Raw genomic sequence first — 22,439 nt, 5'->3', positions numbered from 1 at the left:
TTGTACTCTCAAAATTTCACTTTTTAAGGCCTCCCACTTACCAAGTACACTTTTGCCTGAAACCAGCCTGTACCAATTGCACTTGCAAGATCCTTTCTGATACCATCAACATTGGCCATTCTCCAATTTAGAATCTCAACCCATAGACCAGATCTATCATTTTGTATATTTGCTTTGAAACTAATTGTGTTGTGATCACTAAGAGCAAAGTTTTCCCCTTCATACCTTCTGTCACCTGCCCTGTCTCTAACAGCAGATAAAGTATCTCAGTTGGACTTCTCTGTACTGATTATGGAAAAATCAGTATGTATAATTACTGATTGAACAGACAAAATTGTGGGACCAATTCACAGTTACATGGTTTCTGACAATAAGAAGAAGTCATAACTTTGTAAACTGTGAGTTTTAGCTGAAAACCACTTTTTATGGGGTTCTGATGAGAGGTCTTTACTTGAAACATTAATTCCACTTATTATTCCATAGATTCTACTTCACCTGCCCAGAAATTAGATTGTTTTCTGTTTTTGATTTGCTGCAATATTTTGAATTCTTTTTTACAAATGGTTTGTGGCAGTATGATGTTCACTGATTGCTTTCAGTGGCATGATTTTATAACTAGAATTAGGCTATCCATTAATTATTGAACTAAAATAATGATCAGCCCAAACACATGTATGTAACAGGAAATGCACCAATTTTGTTTCTTTTTCCACTGGAGTAGAAATTAAGCATTTAATAGCTTTTTACTTCAGTCTTTCAAATACTTTCCATTTTAGATGTCTATTGGTCATATAAATAATGATTGTTTATGACAGAAATATAAAAATGTTAAATGTTTTGACTTCCAGTGACAACAGAACTGGCTGAGATTTCTATCTGAATTCATTACAAGAGGATAGCAGACTTTTTTCTCTCATCATTTGAGGAGCAGTGAACAAATTTTTGACATAATCAGGTGATGTATAAACAGTCTTTTTCTTTTATAATTCTGCCGCTAATAAATCAGTGATTCCAAAAATGGATATGTTGTCTCTCTGCCAATGTAATTTGTTTCCAAAAAAAGTAAGAGTGATCACTAAATCTGATAAACAAATATATTAAATAACTATCATTTTGTTACATTCTCATTCTAATAACAGGCTTGAATGCTAAAAATGGGGAACAACAGTGAAGATATAGCTATTGTTGGAATAGGATGTAATTTTCCTGGAGGTAAGACCAATAAAGATTGAAAACTAAACTTTCAGGAAACTGTCTGTACAAGAATGACAAATAATGGTAACTTTTCCCTTTATTATGTTTCAGCCTCTCTATTTGGTAAAAATAGGATAGGCACCACAATTTTCCAATATTTCCTCACAAAGAAGATGGCCCTTTTGACTCAGAAAACAGTTACATTCCTCCATTAATTTTCCAAGTAATCCATGCACACTCACTTACACTAGGGGCAATTTATAATAGCTAATGAACCTACCACCCGACACATATTTTGGATGGAACTGAAGTATGTCAATAAAGCCCACACAACCACAAGGGAGAATGTGCACAGGGGTCAGAAAAGCAATAACAGAATGCAGAATAAAGCTTACAGTCACAGAGACAGTGCTGTGCAAGGAGACAGTAAGATGATGGGGTAGATTGTGAGGTCAATCTTATACAAAAGGTCCATTCAATAATCTTAAAACAGTCATACAGGTGTCCTTCAGCCTGGTGGGATGTGTTGTCAAACTTTTATATCTTTTGCCCATTGGAAGGGGAGAGGAGAGAATGTCTAGGGTGGGAGGGATCATTTATTCTGTTGGCTTTCGTAAGGTTGTGAACAAGTTTAGACAGCATCCATGAAGGGGAGATTGTTTTTCGTGGTCTACTGAGCTGTGTCCACAACTCTTCTTGTGTCCTTGGACAGAGCAGTTACCATATCAATCCCTGCTTTCATCGGAAAACTCTTGGTTGGGTTATTATTAATAAAGGTGGTCATTTGCCATTTTCACATGAACATATGTTGAAGCAATCTTCATTTTTTATGTGGTCATGGACAGCTGGGTTTTAAATCATAATACATTGTGGCAAGTAGCAGCACCTCCATATTCACATGCAAGATTCATATTTTGTCACACATAATCTGTACATTCAGGAGCTCAAGAAATTCTGTAAATGCTGGAAATCAAAAGCAACACACACAAAATGCTGGAGAAACTCAGCAGGTCAAGCAACATCTATGGAAAAAAGTGAACAGTTGACTTTTCAGACCAAGACCCTTCATCAGTCCTCAACCGTTTACTCTTTTCTGTTGATGCTGCCTGGCCTGTTGAATTCCTCCCACATTTTGTGTGTGCTGCTGCACATTCAGGAAGTAGATTTGCTTCCTGGTGGAGGCTGACTGAGTTCATATCAGGATCTTTAAGGAAACATATGTACTTTGTTAAAGAAAATGAAGATTTGTCGCCAATGAAATACATTTGGAAATAAAGTAGCGTTTGTAAATGTAGGGAATAGAGTAATAAATTTGTACACAATATACTCACAACTTACAGAACAAAATGATCAAATCATCTGTATATAGGGTAATGTTAAGGGAGGACACAAGATAATTACACAATTCTTAAATTACGTGATATTTTGTGGCTAATAGAGAAAGTAAATGGGGCCTAAGTTTATCTTCATGTCCCAAAACAATATTCCCAGTGCCGTGACATTTCCTGGAAATGCCAGCTGAGAACATTATTCCAGTGGAATGTTAGCTGAGACTAATCACCTGAAGTGAAACCAGAAACTGAAATCTTCAGGCAAAGACCAGACCACTATTAATGAACCCCCTGCTTACGTTTCAACATACAGAGTTCAAAGTAAATATATTATTATGTCCAGATTACCATATATTACCTTGAGATTCATTTCCTTGCATACATTAACAAGGGAAAAACAAAGACTGACAAAGAGCCAATGTGCAAAAGAAGACAAACTATACAAATAAAAAATACTGCGAACATGAGTTGAAAAGAGTTTTGTAAATGAGACTGTAGGTTCAGAGTGGTGGTGATTGAAGATATCTGTGCCAGTTCATGAGTCTTATGGTTGTAGGGTAATAACTGTCGATGTGGGCCCTAAGGCTTCTGTACCTCCTGCTTGATGATAGCATTGAAGAGGGCACAGGCTGGATAGTGGAGGACTTCAATGATCTTCACTGTATTCTTGGGACAACACTCCTTGTAAATGTATTCATCTCTAGTGTGGGCTTTGTCTGTGATGGACCGAGCTGTGACAACCACTTTCTGCTGTCATTTCTGTTCCATACCAGGCCATGATGAAACCAGTCAGGATACTGTTCTCAGTGCATCTATAGAAGTCTTTAAATGCTTAGATGACATGCCAAATCTGCACAAACTTCTAAAATAGTAGAGGCGCTACCATGCCTTCTTTGTGAAGACATTTCAATGTCGGTCCCACGACTGATCCTCTGATATATTAATGCCAAGGAATTTATAGCCTCTGGCCCTCTCCAACTCCATTCCCTAATGAGGACGGGTTCATGGACCTCATGCTTCCTCCTCTGGTCAATAATCCACTGTATGGTTTTGCTGACTTTAAGTGAAAGGTTAAGTGACACATTTGTCTCCCTTACCACCCTGAGATGCCTGTGGTCCCGTAAAAATGAACAGTCCTATTTCATTGTTGCCTTGCTGTTTGGTCAAAGTGAATGAGGCAGAACATACTGCCAGCAACAAGACATACATGTCAAGTACTTGATTTACCTGTTTGGATTTGGTCCTGTAATTCAGAATGGATCTGCACGTGGGCGGGGCTCTGTGTGGTAAGGGCTGCAAGTGGGCAGGCCCAGAAAACTACCCAAAATTCACAGCTGGCTGTATTATGCCCGCACTTGGCTGTCCAAGTTTACAAGTTTTAGAAAGCTTTCTCACAGAGGGTTTCACACTAACTAACATTTATAATTGAGAAACTCAGGCAAGTTTAGAGAGTAGAGAGTGCATTAGGTTTAAACATAAGGAACACAGAAATATCATGGAATTTTGAGTCCAAGTGTGATAAATTGATAATGAAAGGATTCTCAGTGTTTATTGTCCTGACACAAAAATGCAGAATAATGTACTGACTAGTCTCTCCCTGACAGAATTGTAAGACCATAGGATGTAGGAGCAGAATGAGGCCATTCAGCCCATCAAGTCTGCTCCACCATTTCATCATGTCTGATTTATTGTTCCACTCAACACCATTCTCCTGCCTTCTCTCTGTAACCTTTCATGCCCTGAATAATCATGAACCTCTCAAACTCCACTTTCAATATAGTCAATGACTTGACCTTCACAGCCATCTGTGGAAATGAATTCTATCTAAAGAAATTCCTCCTCAGCTCTGTTCATCTCTGTTCTAAATGAGTCTGTGATCTCTGGTCCTAGACTCTCCCACTATAGGAAAGAACCTCTCCACATCCACTCTACCTATGCCTTTCAATGTTCAATAGGTTTCAATGACATTGTGCTGCATTCTTCAGAAGTCCAGTGAGTATAGGCCCAGAGCCATCAAATATTCCTATAAGTCAACCATTTTTTTCCTGGCTTTATTCTCGTGCACCTCCTCTTGACCCTCTCCAATTACAGCACATCTTTTCTTCAATAAAGGGCCCATTTGTGCTCTCAATACTCTAAGTGTGGTCTGACCAATGCCTTGTAAAGCCTCAGCATTACATCCTTGGTCTTATATTCTGGTCCACTCAAAAAGAATGCTAACATTGCATATGCCTTCCACACTACTGACTCAACCTGTAAGTTAACCATTAGGGAATCCTGCACAAGGACTCTCAGGTTCCTTTGCACATCTGACTCCTGAATTTTCTCCTTGTTTAGAAAATAGTCTACATCTTTATTCTTTCTACCAAAGTGCATGACTGTACACTTCCCTACACAATATTCCAGTTGCTATTTCTTTGCCCATTCTCTCAATTTGTCTGTCCTTTTGCAGACTCTCTGCTTCCTCAACACAACCTGCCCCTCCACTATCTTTGTATTGTCTGCAAACATAGCCACAAAGCCATCAATTCCATCATCCAAATCACTGACATAAAACGTGAAAAGAAATGGTCCCAATACCAAACTCTGCGGAACACCTCTTGTTATTGGCAGCCAATCAGAAAAGGCACTTTTTATTCACATACTTTACATGCTGCTAGTCAGCCAATAACTCTGTCCATGCTAGTATATTTCCTAAAATACCATGGGCTTTTATCTTGTACAACAGCCTCATGTGCGGCAGGTTGTCAAAGGCCTTCTGAGAATTGAACTAAACAACATCTACTGACTCTCCTTTGTCTGTACTGCCTGTTACTTCCTCAAAGAATTACAACAGATTTGTAAGGCAATAGTTCCCCTCAAGGAAACCATGCTGACTTTGACCTATCTTATCCTGTGCATCCAAGTACCCCGAATCCTCATCCTTAATAATGGACTCCAATATTTTCTCAACCATTGAAGTCAGGCCAACTGGATATAATATCCTTTCTTCTGCTGCCCTCCCTTCTTAAAGAGTGGAGTGATATTCACAATTTTCCAGTTCAGAACCATTCCAGTATCTAGAGTCTTTGACTGCCCTTGTCAGCCTTGGTTGTCTCTTCCTTAGAATAGAATGCTTCTTCATCTGTGGGATGTACTTACAGTGCATTTTCTGAATTGAACCCAGAAACTCCTGCCACTGCTGTTCTGTCTTCATTCCTGATGTTGCCCCCTTCAAATCAACTTTGGTCAGCTCCTCTCTCATGCCTCTGTAATTCCCTTTACTCATCTGTAATTCACTGGAACAAGAATGGGGATAGGCATTAAAATGGTTGGCTACTGCAAAATTCCACTTTCGGCTCTTGGAGCTCCCAATTTACGATGTGTTTCACCAACGTACAGGAGGGCTTTTTACATACCTTTTCTATCTTCCATTGTAATTTATATCCCACATCCTTGATACTGTTTGGAGGCCTGTATTTAACACCCATCAGGATGTTTTTTACCTTTGAAGTTTCTTAAATCAGCCCAGATTAATTCTACATCTTCCGATCTTATGTCACCCCTTTCTGAGGATTTGATTTCATTTTTTACCAACAGGACCACCACATCACCTCTGTCTACTTGCCTGTCCTTTTGATATAATATGTATCCTTGGATGTTAAGCTCTCAGCTATGATTTTCTTACAGCTCAGTGGTGCCCACATTGTTATTCCTATCAATTTGTAACTGTGCTACAATAACATCCACCTTATTCTGCATACCATATGTATTCAAATATAACACCTTCTGTCCTCTATTCATCACCCTTTTTATTTTGCCCCCCGTAACACTTTAACTCATACTACTGACTGCAATTTTGCCCTATCATTTGCCTGTCCTTCCTCATAATCTCAGTATTCACTGCATCTACTTGTATACCAGTTGCCCCATTCTCAAACATCATTCCAGTTCCCATCCAAATTAGCTCAAAACCTCCCCAGCAGCCCTAGCAAACCTGCCCGTCACCCTCAGGTTCAGGGGTAACCCATGCTTTGTGTACAAGTTATACCTTCCCCGGGCTACTGTGGGAGACGAGGGAGGAGATTGCTGAGCCTCTGGCAATGATCTTTGCATCATCAATAGGGATGTGAGAAGGATTAGAAGGTTGCAAACATTGTTGCCTTGTTCAAGAAAGGGAGTACAGATAACCCAGAAAAATATAGACCAGTGAGTCTTAATTCAGTGGTGGGTAAGTTGTTGAAGATTTTGAGAGGCAAGATATATGAGCATTTGGAGAAACATAGTCTAATCAGGGATAGTCAGCATGGCTTTGTCAAGGGCAGGTCATGCCTTATGAACTTAATTGAATTCTTTGAGGATGTAACAAAACACATTGATGAAAGTAAAGCAGTGGATGTAGTGTATATGGATTTCAGCAAGGCATTTGATAAGGTACCCATTCAAAAAGTAATGAGGCATGGGATCCAAGGAGCCCTTGCTTTGTGGATCCAGAATTGGCTTGCCCACAGAAGGCAAAGGGTGGTTGTAGATGGTTCGTATTCTGCATGGAGGATGGTGACCAGCTGTGTTCTGCAAGGATCTTTTCTGGGACTCCTCCTCTTTGTGATTTTTATAAATGACCTAGATGAGGTTAGTAAGTCTGCTGATGACAAAAAAGTTGGGGATGTTTTGGATAGTCTGGAAGGTTGTCAGAAGTTACAGAGCAATATCGATAGGATGCTGAGAAGTGGCAGATGGAGTTCAACACAGATAAGTGTGAATTGATTCATTTTGGTAGATAAAATCTGAAGATAGAATATCATATTAATGGTGAGACTCTTGGCTGTGTGGAGGATCAGTGAAATCTTGGGTTCCATGTTCATAGGACAATCAAAGCTGCTGCGCAGGTTGACAGTGTTGTTAAGAAGGAGGATGGTGAATTTGCCTTCATCAACCGTGGGATGAGTTCAAGAGCCATGGGGTAATATTACAGCTATATAAGACGATAGTTAGACCCCACTTGGAGTACTGTGTTCAGCTCTGGTCACTCACTGCAGGAAGAATATGGATACTCCAGAGAGAGTGCAGAGAAAATTTACAAGGATGTTGCCTGAATTGCAGAATGTACCTTCTGAGAATGGGTTGAGTGAACTTGGTCTTTTCACCTTGGAGTGACGGAGATAGAGGTCACCTGATAGAGATGTATAAGATGATGAGAGGCATTGATCGTGTGGATACCCAGAGGCTTTTTTGCAGGGCTGAAATGGCTAACATGATGGGGAATACTTTTAAGGTGCCTGGAAGTAGTACGGGGGATGGGGGGATAACAGAGGTAAGTTTTTTCACACCGAGTGTGCGTGGAATGCCCTGTAGAAGCAGATACATTAGAGTCTTTTAAGAGCCTCTTGGATAGGTACCTGGAGTTCGTAAAAATAGAGAGCCATGCAGTAGGGTAATTCTAGGCAGTTTCTAGAGTAGGTTACATGGTTGGCACAACATTGTGGGCCCAAGGGCCTGTAATGTGCTGTAGATGTCTATGTTTCTATGTTTCAGGGCATTCAAATCATCCTATTCTTACCCTCACTACTGTGTGGCAAAGGCAATGATCCAGAGATTACTACTGTGGAGGTCCTGCTTTTCAGGTACTTCCCTAATGCCCTATACTCACCTTGCAGGACTTCTTCTCCTTTTCTGTCAATGTCATTGGTGCCAATGTGCACCACGACCTCTGGCTGCTCACCCTCCCTTTTTTAGAGTATTCTGTAGCTGCTCTGAAATGTCCTTGATTCTAGTTTTTGGGAGGCCTAACACACCACCCTGGCATAATTTTTGCAGCCGGAGAATTTCCTGGCAAGTATAGAATCTCCTATCACTGTCCTCTGACCAGACTTTACTCTTCCCTGCTGAGCCTCAGAGCTGACCAAAGTGCCACAGGCCTTCTGCAGCTTGTGCCTTGATAGACCATAACCCCAGCAGTATCTAAAGGGGTATATTTGTTTGCCAAGGGGCTGGCCACAGTGGAATGCTGCACTAACTACTTACTACCACTAATTCTCCTGTTGGTCACTCATCTGCTATCTAAAGCCTGCATTGTGGGTGTGACCACCTTGGTAGAAGTCTCATCTGTGAGGTGTTCAACCTCCCAGATGGTCCTGAGAACATCCAGCTTCAGCTCCAGTTCCTTGATCTTGTCAGTCAGGAGGTGAAGTTGGGAGCACATCCTGCAGATGTAATCATCAGGAGACCGTTGAGTACCCTGCAATCTCACACCATACAGAAGGAGCATTCCACTGGCTTAGATACCATCCTGCCTACAATTGTTACACCTTCAGCTCTAACTTCTTAAGCTTAAGTTCTGCAATCAACCCAATGACTCCAAAAGATTAAGCACCTTTAAACTGCACCTTTTCTCGCCAAAGCCTGACCACTTTATATGCTGGCTTAGCCCGCAAGGCCCACATCGCTAGATTGATTATAAGTAAAGAGTCACGTGATAGTGTTACCTTCCTCAGGGATGAATAGCAGAATTACAAACTGGTTATTATCTAAAAGTTTCCCTTCTATTCCAGGAGAAGGCATTGATAATTTCTGGAAAGTCCTTCTTGAGGGAAGAAACTGTGTGGATGATATTCCAGCAAATCGCTTCGATGCAAACTTCTGGCATGACACTGATGACAGCAAAGTAGGAAAAATGATCACAAAACGAGCAAGTTTAATCGAAGGGTAATGAAGTATAAAGCATTTCATAAAGTGACAAACTGAATGATCAAAATATTAATAATTATAAATCAAATTAGAGTAATGGGATATTCTTGAGGTTTATTTGAATTCACAAGTAAAACACCATTGCAATGTTATTCAAAGATTTTAACAGTGAATCAGAGGTGATACTCATTAGTAGAATCTACCAGTAAGAAAGTGGATGAAACAATCGGTACAGAATGGTTAAATCAGCGAAGGTTGGTGAAAATATTGAGTTAAATCAGCAAAGTAGAGAAGCAATTGTACTGGAAACAAATTAAAGCTACTTTTAGCTTGACTATAAATAACAGTTAAGTGAAATACCTCCAATCTGGCATTCGCTTTCAAATCATGCCAGTCTTATTTTATTGCTTCTCATTGATCAAACATCTAAAAGAATGCATGATCTTACATTTATCTATTAAAACAATGTTCAAGCAGATTAATTATTGTTCAATAAATGTGAGAGTTTTCCAGAATGTCAAAATTAGGAGAAGAACCAGCTGTAGAAAGCTTCTGTTTAACTGGCCTTAAAGATTTTGTTTTGTTTAGAAATCGTCAGATCCATTTACAGTATGTGAGCAGGTGAGCACCTTAGAATATCTCTGGCCTGATGTTAACATGGACTTTCTGTTTAACTAACAGGTTTAATGAACTTGATCAGAAGCTCTTTAAAATAAGTCAAACAGAGGCCAATGGTATGGACCCACAGCAGAAACTTCTGTTGGAGTGCACGTACAAAGTGTTTGAGAATGCAGGGATGCCCATGGAAAACATCAGTGGGAGTAAAACAGGTGTTTTTATTGGTGAGTAGACATTGCCAGACCATGTGAACCAGAGTAAGTTATTTCCACCCTCAAACTTGTTTCATCATTTGTATATCAACTACAATAAGAATATACTGTATATAAACACAACACAATATATTCCAGAAAAAATAAAATCATAAATGGAAAAATGACACAAATGTGGCTAATAAGAGAGGTTAAAGCAAAAGAGACGGCGTACAAGTAAGCAAAAATTAGTGGGAAAGCTGAGGACTGGACGACTTTTAAAAACTTACAGAAGGAAACTAAGAAAGTCATTAGGAAAGAAAAGATGAATTGTGAAAGGAAGTTGGCAATTAACATTAAAAAGGATACTGAGAGTTTTTTAAATATATGAAGAGTAAAAGAGTGACACCGGTAGATATAGGACCATTTGAAAATGATGCTGGAGAAATTATAATGGGTAACAAAGAGATGGCAAAATGAGTATTTTGCATCAGTCTTCAGAGTGGAAGACAATAGCAACATACCTGATAGCCAGAGGTCTCAGGGAATAGAATCAGGTACAGTCAAGATTACTTGGGAGTAAGTGCTTGAGAAGCTAAATGGACTAAGGATAGATAAGTCTCCCGGACCGGATGAGGTGCACCCTTGGGTTCTGAAGGAAGTGGCTTTGGAGATTGTGGAGGCATTGGAAATTATCTTACAGGAATCAATAGACTCTGGCATGGTTCCGGAGGACTGGAAGGTTGCAAATGTAGTTCCGCTGTTTAAGAAAGGAGGGAGGCAGAAAAAAGAAAATTACCGACCTATTAGTCTGACATCAGTATTTGGAAAGTTATTAGAGTTGATCCTCAAGGAAGAGGTTATGAAATACCTCAAGGTGCATGACAAGATAGGCCCAAGCCAGCATGATTTCATGAAAGGAAGATCCTGCCTCACCAACCTATTGGAATTTTTTGAGGTAATCTCAAATAAAATTGACAAGGGAGAGGCTGTGGATGTTGTGTATTTGGATTTTCAAAAGGCCTTCGATAAGGTTCTGCATAAGAGGCTGCTTAATAAGATGAGAGCCCATGGAATTACAGGCAAGATATTGGAATGGGTGGAGCATTGGCTGATAGGCAGAAAGCAAAGGGTGGGAATAAAGGGATCCTATTCTGGTTGGATGCCAGTTACTAGTGGTATTCAACAGGGGTCGTTGTTGGGGCCACTTCTTTTTACACTGTATATCAATGATTTAGATTATGGATTAAATGGTTTTGTACCTAAGTTTGCAGATGATACTGATACTGAGATAGGTGGAGGAGCAGAAAGTGTTGAAGAAACAGAAAGGTTGCAGAGAGACTTGGTCAGTTTAGGAGAGTGGGCAAAGAAATGGCAGATGAGATACAATGTTGAGAAATGTATGGTTGTACATTTTGGAAGAAGAAATAATCGGGCAGATTATTATTTAGATGGGGAGAAAATTCAAAAATCGGAAGTGCAAGATATCCTAAAGGTTAACCATCAGGTTGGATCGGCAGTAAGGAAAGCGAATGCTATGTTGGCATTCATTTCAAGAGGAATAGTGTATAAGAGTAAGGAGGTATTGATGAGGCTCTTTGGGGCACTGGTGAGACCTCATGTGGAATACTGTGTGCAGTTTTGGGCCCCCTGTCTTAGAAGGGATGTACTGATGTTGGAGAGAGTTCAGAGAAGATTTACAAGGATGATTCCTGGAATGCAGGGATAACATATGGGGAGCATTTGTCAGCTCTTGGACTGTATTCATTAGAGTATAAAAGAATGAGAGGGGATCTCATAGAAACATTTCAAATGTTGAAAGGGTTGGACAAAGTAGATGTGGAAAGGCTGTTTCCCTTGATGGGTGAGTCCGGGACAAGAAGACACAGTCTTAGAATTAGAGGGTACCCATTTTAAACAGATGAGGAGAAATTTTTTTTAGCCAGAGGGTCGTGGATTTATAGAATTTATTGCCACATACTGCTGTGGAGGCCCGATCATTGAGGGTGTTTAAGGAGGAAATTGATAGGTATCTAATTAGTCAGAGTATCAAGGAATATGGGGGTAAAGCCGGAAATTGGAACTAGATGGGAGAATAGTTTAGCTCATGGTGGAGTGGTGGAACAGACTTGATGGGCCAAATGGCCTACTTCTGCTCCATTGCCTTGTGATCTTGTGATAAAAATATAAGTGGTGCAAAAAGAGAGCTAACAAAGTTCATGGGTACGTAGAAACTGTTCAGAAATCTGATAGTGTTGTTAAAGAAGCTGTTCCTAAAGTATTGACTGTGTGTCTTCAGGCTCCTGAATCTCCTCAATGAGAAGAGGGCAAGACCTGTATGGTGAGAGTCCTTCATGATGAATTCTGCCTTCTTGAGGCATCACCTTTCAGAGATGTCCTTGATCATGGGGAGCGTATTGATCATGATGGATCTGACTGTTTACAACACTCTATGGCTTTTTTCTGATGCTCTGCGTTGGTGCCTCCATACCAAATGATGATGTAACCAGTCGGGAAGCTTTCCACAATACAGCTGTAGGAATTTGTTGGAGTCCTCACTGACATAGCAAATCTCTTTAAATGAAATATATCCACTGGTGTGCCTTCTGTACCAGGACAGTTTTCAGAGATGTTGACACCAAGGAACTTGTACTCTGGCATTTCATTCCATCTACCCATCACCATCTGTGTGGAAAAACTAACATATCCATCAGCTTGGGTTTTAGACTCCCAAACCTTGAAAACAGTTGTAGCCATCTGGCCTGTCTATCTCTCTCAAAATTTTATGAACCTCTAAGGTCACTTCTTTGCACCAGGGAAAGTTGTCCCTACCTAACTCAAACTCTCCAATTTGAGTCAACATTCCTGTGAACTATTTTTGCAGTCACTCTAGATGAATCACATCATTCCTGTCATGTGGTGACCAGATTGCACACTGCTGTAATCTGACCAATATTGAGAGCAACAGTAACATGATGTTCCAACTCCTATCCTCAGCGCTACAGCTGGGGAAGACTTCTTCACCACCTGTCTACCCAAGTTGCCAATTTTAAGGGACAATGTACTTGTACCACAGGGTCTCTCCATCAATAGGACTTTCCAGGGCCCTGCCATTCACAATGCACATTCTGGCCTGTTTAACTTCCCAAACTGCATCACTCTGCACTTATACGTTTCAATCCCATCATCATTCTATTGCCCATGTTCTCAGCTGGTCTGTAAACTGTTGTAATCTTGGATAATATCCCAGCAATCTTGGTGTCAAGTAAAATCTAACTGATTATGCCACTTGCAAACTTTGCTGAATGATGAGTAACAAATGACTACACTCTGATCTCTGTGGCACACCACTGATGCAGGTCTCTGATCTGGAAAACAATTCTCCGCTACCATCCTCTGCCTGTACTGCCAAACAAATTCTGTGTCCAATCTGCTGCTTTCCTGGTCCCTGTGGAACCTCTGTCAAAGACTTTGCTAAATTCCATGAAGACAGAATCCACTGCCCTGCCCTCAAGAATCCTCCAAGACACCTGCACAAAAAGTTGATAACAGAGAGATTATGTGGTAATTAGTATGAATTATTATTGCATTAAGTGGACATTTACATTGGTGAAGATAGAGCATAGCTATGTCTGGAAGGTTTAGTTTGTATATATAATGGATTTGAATGAGAATTGTTTAGATTTTGTGTATTATTTTAGAGCAACTGCGTTATTTGCATATCTAACTGTGTGCATGCAGTCACAGGAAATTGATGTGTTACTTCCACATTAAAACTGTGAACTCCAGTAATGTTTCAACAGAAAAAACGATTTCATAAACTATAAATGTTTGACAGTGAATGATGGCAGATGGGAATTACAAATTTTATTATAAGTGACTTTAATGTGAAGTTTCCAGGGATAAAGACAAAAGGAAATAGAGCTGGAAGACGAGGAAACTCTTCTCGTGCTTTCGGCCGGGTTCAAGTATAGATACAAGGAAGCCCGAGAAGAGTTTATTCATCATATATGCTAGGAAATAGAGCTGGAAGAAGTAGGATTGTGGAAGTACCTTTATTATTGATTTCCAATGAGCATTGGAATTTCTACACAGTGTGATACATTGCATAACCTCTGCAAACACATATGCAATTTTCATTTGACACTTTATCATTGTCTTCTCTTTAGGACTCTCAAATCATGATTTTGAAGGGATTTCAAACAGTGCCGCCAACAAAATCACCCATTATAATGGGACAGGGACAGCAACCAGTATTGCAGCAAATAGGATTTCTTTTGCTTTCAACCTTACTGGACCATCACTGGCTATTGATACAGCGTGCTCTTCATCGCTTGTTGCTTTACATTATGCTGCTCAGGCCATCAAGCAAGGTACAAGGATTTTTATTTTATTTTGTTACTTTTACTCTTGTTATTATAATGGATGAAATAAGTTTGATTGTTCCTACTGTAGCTTCACATAGCTCCATCTGAAGAAAGTTGAATGGAGTCTTACGAAATTGCTTCTGTCAATTGACACCTCACCTTTAGGTACTCCTGTGATAATTCCTGGCCTGCTTTTCCACATTGCTAATGAACCACAATTAGTAATTTAGCAAGGAAATGGTGGCAAAGGAGCAACACCACATGGATCCTTATTTGAAGGATGAGATCCTTCAGAGGAACACAAAAATACAACTGCAGATGCTGTGGATCAAAGAATACGTACACAACGCTGGAAGAACTCAGCAGGTCAGGCAGCATCCGTGAGAAAAGAGTAGCCAACGTTTCGGGCTGAGACCCTTCATCAGGAATGGGGGGGAAGAGAGGGCAGAAGCCCAGTAATAGAGATAGGGGAAGGGGGAGGGGGAGGGAATTACCGGAAATTGGAGAATTCAATGTTCATACCACCAGGCTGGAGGCTACCCAGATGGTAGATGAGGTGTTGCTCCTCCAACCTGAGTCTGGCCTCATCTGCCTCTCATTCCCATTTAGATATGTCCATACATGGCCTCCTCTACTGCCATGATGAGGCCAAACTCAGGCTGGAGGAGCATCACCTCATCTACCATCTGGGTAGCCTCCAGCCTGGTGGTATGAACATTGAATTCTCCAATTCCGGTAATTCCCTCCCCCTCCCCCTTCCCCTATCCCAGGTCCCTCTCTGCCTCTCTCCCCTTTCAACTTTCTGCTTCTTTATCTCTACAGTTCTTTCAAGCTTATCCTCTCCCCCTCCCCCGTTTATCTTTCCTCTGACTGGTTTTCCACCTGGCGCCTCTAGGCCCTACCCCCTCCCCTATCTCTATTACTGGGCTTCGGCCTTCTCTTCCCCCCCCCCCATTCCTGATGAAGGGTCTCGGCCCGAAACGTTGGCTACTTTTTTCTCACGGATGCTGCCTGACCTGCTGAGTTCTTCCAGCATTGTGTACGTATCATTCAGAGGAATATGTTGTACTCTGAAATATAACTAGGTAGCTTGGTATATCTCTGAATCTTTAGTTGTAATTTAACACCACATAAGAAAGTAACAAAACTGAGCCGCGTCATTTTATCTTCCTTCAAGCTACATCTTGAACTTAGATCATAGAACAGTACAGCACAGCATAGGAACAGGCCCTACAGCCTTCAATTGTGTATCAAACCAGTGAAAAAGTAAATCAAAAACCACCAAAAACTAATCTCTCCTACTTCAATCTCTCGATCTTCCTCATTTTCATGTACCTATCTAAAATATCTCTTAAAAGCCTCAAATGTATTTGCCTCTGCAGCCATACCAGGCATCCACTGCTTTGAGTACAAAGCTTACCCCTCACATCCCATTGAACCTACCCCTTGTCATCATCAGTAAATGCCCTCTGGTATTAGATATTTCATTACCCTGGGAAAAAGATACTCCCTCTCTAGTTTATCTATGCTTCGCATAATTATATAAACCCTCAGCCTCAGCTACTCCAGAGCAAACAATCCAAGTTTGTCCAAACTTGCATGATAGCACAAGCCTTATAGATCAGGCAGTATCCCTGGAAACCTCTTCTGCACTCGCTCCAGAGCCTTAACATCCTTCCTATTGTGGGGAGACCAGAACTGCATGCAATACTCTAAATGTGGATGAAGGAGACTTCTATAAAGTTGCAACATAATCTCTTGGCTTCTAAACTCAATGCCTCGACAAATAAAAGTAAACATTCCACAAACATTCTTAACCACCCCGTTGACATGTGTTGCCATTTTCAAGGAGGTGTGAAGATGGATCACATGATCTCTCTGCTCAGCAACACTGTTAAGGGTCTGAACTGTTACAACAATTTTGTTATCACAAAGTATTTTATTCAAACATTTTATTGTACACCTGGATACACATGGATTCTGTTCAAATTCCCATTTGTGTCTCAGGTGATTGTGAGATGGCAGTTTGTGGGGGTGTGAGCTGTATTATTGAGCCGAGAGTCAACGTAGTACTCAGCAAAGCAAAAATGATATCTCCAGATGGAACGAGCAAACCATTTTCCAACAAAGCCAATGGGTACGGAAGAGGCGAAGGTTGTGGCATTTTGCTGTTAAAGCCTCTCGCAAAGGTAACACATTTAATCAGATTCTTTTTACGTCTACAAAGTGTATTTAAATATTGGTGTTTATTGGAAAACTATTTCTTTAATATTGACATACTCATTAATCCTATCAACAGGCTCAGAAGGACCACGACCATATTTGGGGTGTAATAGTCCGTAGTGCAATCAACCAGGATGGCAGAACAGTCACACCTATCACCAGACCCTCCCAAAAGCAGCAAGAAGAATTACTGAGGAGCATTTACCCCAGAAGTGTTGACCCTTCACAGATTCAGTACGTGGAGGCTCATGGAACCGGAACACCAGCTGGTGATCCGACTGAAGCAGCCAGCATATCAAGTGTTATTGCACAATCCAGACACTCAGATTTCCCTCCACTTACAATGGGGTCAGTCAAAGGAAACATTGGTCACACAGAATCAGCCGCAGGAGCTGCAGGTTTAATTAAAGTTCTCCTCATGATGCATCATGGAAAGATTGTCCCATCACTCCACTACTCCAAGGAGAATTCGAGCATCAATACAAAAGATCTGAACCTACATATTCCAACTACTGTGATAAACTGGGAAGGAAACGGGGAGAAAGGGAAGATGGCAGGGATCAACTCATTTGGATTTGGAGGGACAAATGCTCATGTAGTTGTTAGGCATTTCAAGCAAGATTCTGGTCAAAACCCTGTACAAAAACCATTTGAAATATTTGTGCTTTCCGCTGTCTCCCAGAATTCAGTGAGAATGATGATAAAGGATACAAGTAACCAAATAAGGGAAAGTGAAGATGTAATTCTTCACAACCTGGCGTACACATCTGCATGTAGAAGAAGCCATAAGAATTACAGATACAGGAAAGCATTTATTGCTTCTTCCCTTGGGCATCTCCAACAGCAGCTTAGATCAGCTGTAGATAGTGAAGTGGCTCAGAGCAAAGCTGATGTTAAATTGATATTTGTGTTTTGTGGCAACGGTGTTTTATATCAAGGTATGTGCAAACAGCTTCTACAAATAGAACCGAGGTTCAGGGCACAGATCAATGAGATAGACAGGATGCTCCAACAATACACAGACATCAACTTAATGGAGTTAATAGAGAATGACTGTGATGACTTCACAAAACCAGACGTAGCACAGCCAATACTCTTTGGCATCCAAGTAGCAATAGTGACTCTTCTGAAGTTTTGGGGAATTGAGCCTGACATTATCATTGGACACTCAGTTGGAGAAGTAGCTGCAGTATATTGTGCCGGAATACTTTCATTACAAGATGCTGTAAAGGTACTTTACCACAGAAGTGCTTTACAATCAACTGTAACAGGAGGGAAAATGTTGGTGGTTAGTAATTTGCCTGTGAAAAAAGTGTCAGATAAGCTTGATTCCTATTCAGGGAGACTCTGCATTGCTGCATTCAATAGTCCCTCATCATGCACAGTGTCAGGAGATGCCGATGCAATAGACAAATTGCATACAGATTTACAGAGTTCATTTGGTGACAAAAATGTATTCCTTCGCCTTCTGGATGTCCCTGCAGCATATCACAGTCATTTGATGGAACCAATATTAAACCAAGTGGAAGGGAGTATCACTAACTTAGAGAAACACGAAACAAAAGTTAAAGTAATTTCCACTGTTACTGGAAAGTTGGTTGCCGGAAATGACTGTGTGACAGGGAAGTATTGGTCCAGAAATATGGAAAAACCTGTTCTTTTTGAACAAGCCATTAGAGCTGCTGTTGCAGAGGTAAAAGATGCTGTGTTTATTGAAATAGGACCTCGAAGGGCCTTACAGAGATACATTAAAGAAATTGTAGGAAATGGGGCTCAGGTTTTCCCTGCAGTGCAGCCACAAAGAGATTATGAAACCCTGCTTTCAGTTTTGTCAGGGCTTTTCCAAATGGGATACAATCCTAATTGGCAAAATATCTTTGAGGAATGTGAGATGGTTCCAACATTGTATCCATGTTATAAGTTTGATCGCACTAAGGTTAGCATTGATTTTGAAAATTTTAGACAAAGTGATGAAAAAGTGTCATCTATAACTCATCCTCTTCTCAGTAGTTCAAGCAGAGATGGCAAGGAGTATCACTACAACCTCACACTAACAAAAGTCCCATACCTGTTGGAGCACAGGAGCAATGGAGTGCCAATATTACCCGGCTCCATGCATGTCGAGCTTGCATTAGCATCTACCTTGGCAAGTATTAAACCAAAGATACCCCTCAGGTTCTGCCAATTGAGTATTTCTTTCTTGAATCCCTTTACTGTGCAGCCAAACTCAACAGAGCTCAAGGTCCAACTTAACAGGAAAGACAAAGTGACTGAATTTACTGTTAGGACATCAACTGTTTCTTATGCAAAAGGAGAGGTTCAGCAAAACATGGACTGTAGTGCTGAAGAAACTATTCTTTCCTTACAACAAATTTTGCAAAGAGCCAATGAAAGGATAAAGGCAGAAGATCACTATGAAGATACATCCTCTGCAGGCTTTCAGCATAGTTCAGTATTCAGAAACCTTGGAGATGTGTTCTGCTCAGAAGAACTAGAAGAAGCTATAACATATGTTACGGTACCAGATGAAATTGTACCACAGATGCACGAGTTTTGCATTCATCCAGTTATCTTAGATTACTACATGCAAGCAGCTGGAGTTTTGGCAATGAAAATGACAAGTGTGAGGTCGGGGTTTCCAACTTCCATTGGGAGTTTGGTGGTATGTCAACCAATGCAAAAGGAAATGATAATATACGTGAGGACCTGTAAATGTACTGCAGAAGTTTATGAAGTTTCTGGGGCATTTACAGATAGAAATGGCACAGTAATTGCAGAATTAAAAAACGTCAGAATTACATATTTTGGGCAAGGCAATTCTACAGGATTTAATGACATTTCCTATGAAAATACCTGGGAGGAAATTGATCAGCTTGCAAAAGAAGTAGATAGTCGTTCTACACCAAAATCATTAGTATTTGCCGATAACATTGGGATTGCTAAAGGTCTGCAAAAGCACTTGCATAAGCAGTCCTTTTATGTTCCTTACCAGGATCCAGAGACCTTGATGGATAGAGAAGTCACACAGATTTTGCGACAGTACAATGTGACTGATTTGAACAGCTTTGATGAAGTGTTGTTCTTGTGGGGCATGAAAAACATAACTAACCAGAACAGTAAAGCAGTAATGGACCATGTCAGCAGCTGCTGTGAGGTCTATCGGCAAATACTTCTACTGGTCCAAGGAAAAAAATCCTCAAAGTCTGTTAGAACCATCACCTACAGGACGTCTGCAACTGCAGTGGATCAAATCACTGCAGGTTTTGCCTTATGGGGAATGACCAGATCATGCCTTGTAGAACTTCAAGAGATTGCTTTTCAGCTGATAGACATTGGCTCTGCTAATGAGGCAGATATTGCAGTTTTAGCTAATGTAATCAGCCTGCCTCATAATTACCCTGAAGTAATGATTCGACTAGGAAAGGTACATGTTTCATATATCAAACGAACAGCTGCTATAAATTCCAACAATATTTTCAGCATTGTACCGTATTCTGGTAATGAAAATGTAGTATTCCAGACAACAAATCCTTACCAAGTTGTAGATCTTCATGCAAAGCCGCAAGAATGGAAAATGATGGAGCCTGTAAAACAAACAGTTTATGTTAAAATTGATGCAATGTGCATTCATTCTTCAGATTATTTTCCAGTCAGTGTCTCTGCTGTGAACTTTGGACAGGCATTGTACTGGAACACAACTGTAACTAAAGGACATGAGCTAATTGCTCTGGACTTCAGTGGTACAGTCACAGCAGTCAGCAAAGATGTGAAGTCCTGCAAAGTAGGAGATCATGTTGTTATGTGCTACCCCGTTGCTGCATTTTCAACAGTGAGTCTTCCTGCATCCGTTTGTTTCCAAAGCAGCAACATTCCATTTCTGAAGCAGACACCCTGTGTCTCATACTTCATACTTGCCTGGGAAATACTCCATAACATTTTACCTTCTCCTAAGCATCACAAGTGCTTGTCAATTCTGTCCTCCAGCTCAGAATCTTGTCTCAGTAAAGTGCTGTCTCTGACAGCTGAGTCACTGGGCTGGAAAGTACAGGTTCAAACAGAACCTAGTGACTTTTCACAAGCATATCCTCATTCCGATGCATTGCTTTTCCTGCCACCTGTTAAAGCAGATCTAGTCACAAGGGTTGTTAACAACTCTTCTGCTGGCTATGTTGTTGTTCTCTTTGACAACAACCAGGCATTTGAAACTTGTGAGAACATCCTTGGTTATGAAAAGGAAAATGTTCAAATTCATTTCTTGAAGGTAACTAACATACTGAAAAAGTGTTATCTGAAAAAATCTGCTGATGATGTTTATAAGTGGATGAGATCATTGCGGTTACAGAGGAAATGGCTTGATTTTCCAAGGATTAGTTTTCACTCAGTGACCTGTGCTGTAGGTGAACGTGGGGAAGACTCCTACTTCACCTGCAAAGCTGTCTCAGTTGTGGATCTGAATACAAATGATAAGATTTCAGAGATACCCGTGTACTACAGTCACAAACAACTTTTTCATAGAGATGCAGCATATATCGTGACAGGGGGACTTTCAGGACTTGGCTTTGAGACAGTAAATTTTATTGCTAAACATGGGGGAGGATATGTCATTATTTTGTCACGAAGCATTCCAACTGCTGAGAAGCAAAAAGAATTTAATAAACTCAGGGAACAGTTTGGGACAATTGTAACTAGCAGTGCATGTGATGTCTCAAACTTGTCAAACGTTGAGTTAGCTATCCGTCGTTTCCTTCATTCCTCCCCAAAGATTCCAATTAAAGGAGTGTTTCACAGTGCTGTTGTATTACACGATGCCCTCATGCCAGCTCTAAATAAATCATTGTTCGATAAAGTTTTGGATCCAAAGATTGCAGGAGTTCTGAATCTTCACAGTACAACAAAATCCTTCCCACTGGATTTCTTTTTCTGCTACTCATCAGCTGCATCATTCATTGGGAATTCTGCCCAGGTAAACTATTCTGCAGCAAACTCTTTTCTTGACAGTTTTGTGCATTACAGGAGAAATCAGGGACTGGTAGGGCAGTCTATCAACTGGGGTGCACTGAACCTTGGCCTATTACTCAATAAGGATAGCATCCAAAGATTTCTGGAATCAAAGGGGATAACGATTTTGGAGATTTCAGAAATTAACCAATGCCTTGAACAGTCGCTTGTACAAAACAATCCACAGCTTGCTATCTGTAAATTTAATTTCTCCAGTTTGTTTACTAATGTTGTTTCTCAAAATCCTGCAGTCAAAGCACGATTTTATACCCTTATGAAGGATGAAATCAGTAAATCACAGATCAATCCAATGGCAGATTTACCCAATAATTCACAAAAGACTCCCGAGGAGTATGTTATTGAATTGTTGAGTGAAGTCAGCAATGCTGATCCTACAGAGTTCACTAAAGAAACTTACCTTTCCAGCTTTGGTCTTGATTCCATGCTGAGTATGACAGTGCAAAATCGTATTTATCAGGAAAAAAATATTAACTTGCCACTAGTAACACTTCTTGATCCACAGACAACTGTAGGTACTGTTGTGTCACTGCTTGAAGAGCAAAATTCTGGCCAGCCAAATTATGTAGAAAAAGATCTATCACTGCAAAAACAATTCAGTGTTAAGCCTGATGAAAATACCAGGCTCTAAGACAACTATAAAAGTTTGCATGAATGAATGAAAATTAAATTTCCACTTGCATAGAAATTAGTTGTGAATAGTGTATTTTATTTCATACTGAAATATAAATCCATTGTTCTTGTTTTACTGCTGATATTGAAGTGGTAAATTAAATGTGCTTTTTTCTCTAATGCTGATTCCTTTTCCATTGTCTATTACATGTATTTTAAAA

General features: G+C 40.3%; 1 protein-coding gene across 1 annotated transcript; it reads left to right on the top strand.

The window, feature by feature from the left end:
* The first annotated feature begins 1,154 nt into the window (after positions 1-1,154).
* LOC140732543 (phthioceranic/hydroxyphthioceranic acid synthase-like) lies at positions 1,155-22,237 on the top strand. The gene is made up of 6 exons (XM_073055311.1): positions 1,155-1,212; positions 9,056-9,209; positions 9,873-10,033; positions 14,170-14,373; positions 16,375-16,556; positions 16,667-22,237. The coding sequence occupies exons 1-6, from the start codon at positions 1,155-1,157 to the stop codon at positions 22,235-22,237; spliced, it is 6,330 nt and encodes a 2,109-aa protein (XP_072911412.1).
* Positions 22,238-22,439: the final 202 nt, after the last annotated feature.

This window comes from Hemitrygon akajei, chromosome 8 (genome assembly GCF_048418815.1).
Source record: "Hemitrygon akajei chromosome 8, sHemAka1.3, whole genome shotgun sequence".
In the NCBI taxonomy this organism is placed as follows: Eukaryota; Metazoa; Chordata; class Chondrichthyes; order Myliobatiformes; family Dasyatidae; genus Hemitrygon; species Hemitrygon akajei.
This window is presented reverse-complemented; position numbering and strand designations above follow the sequence as displayed.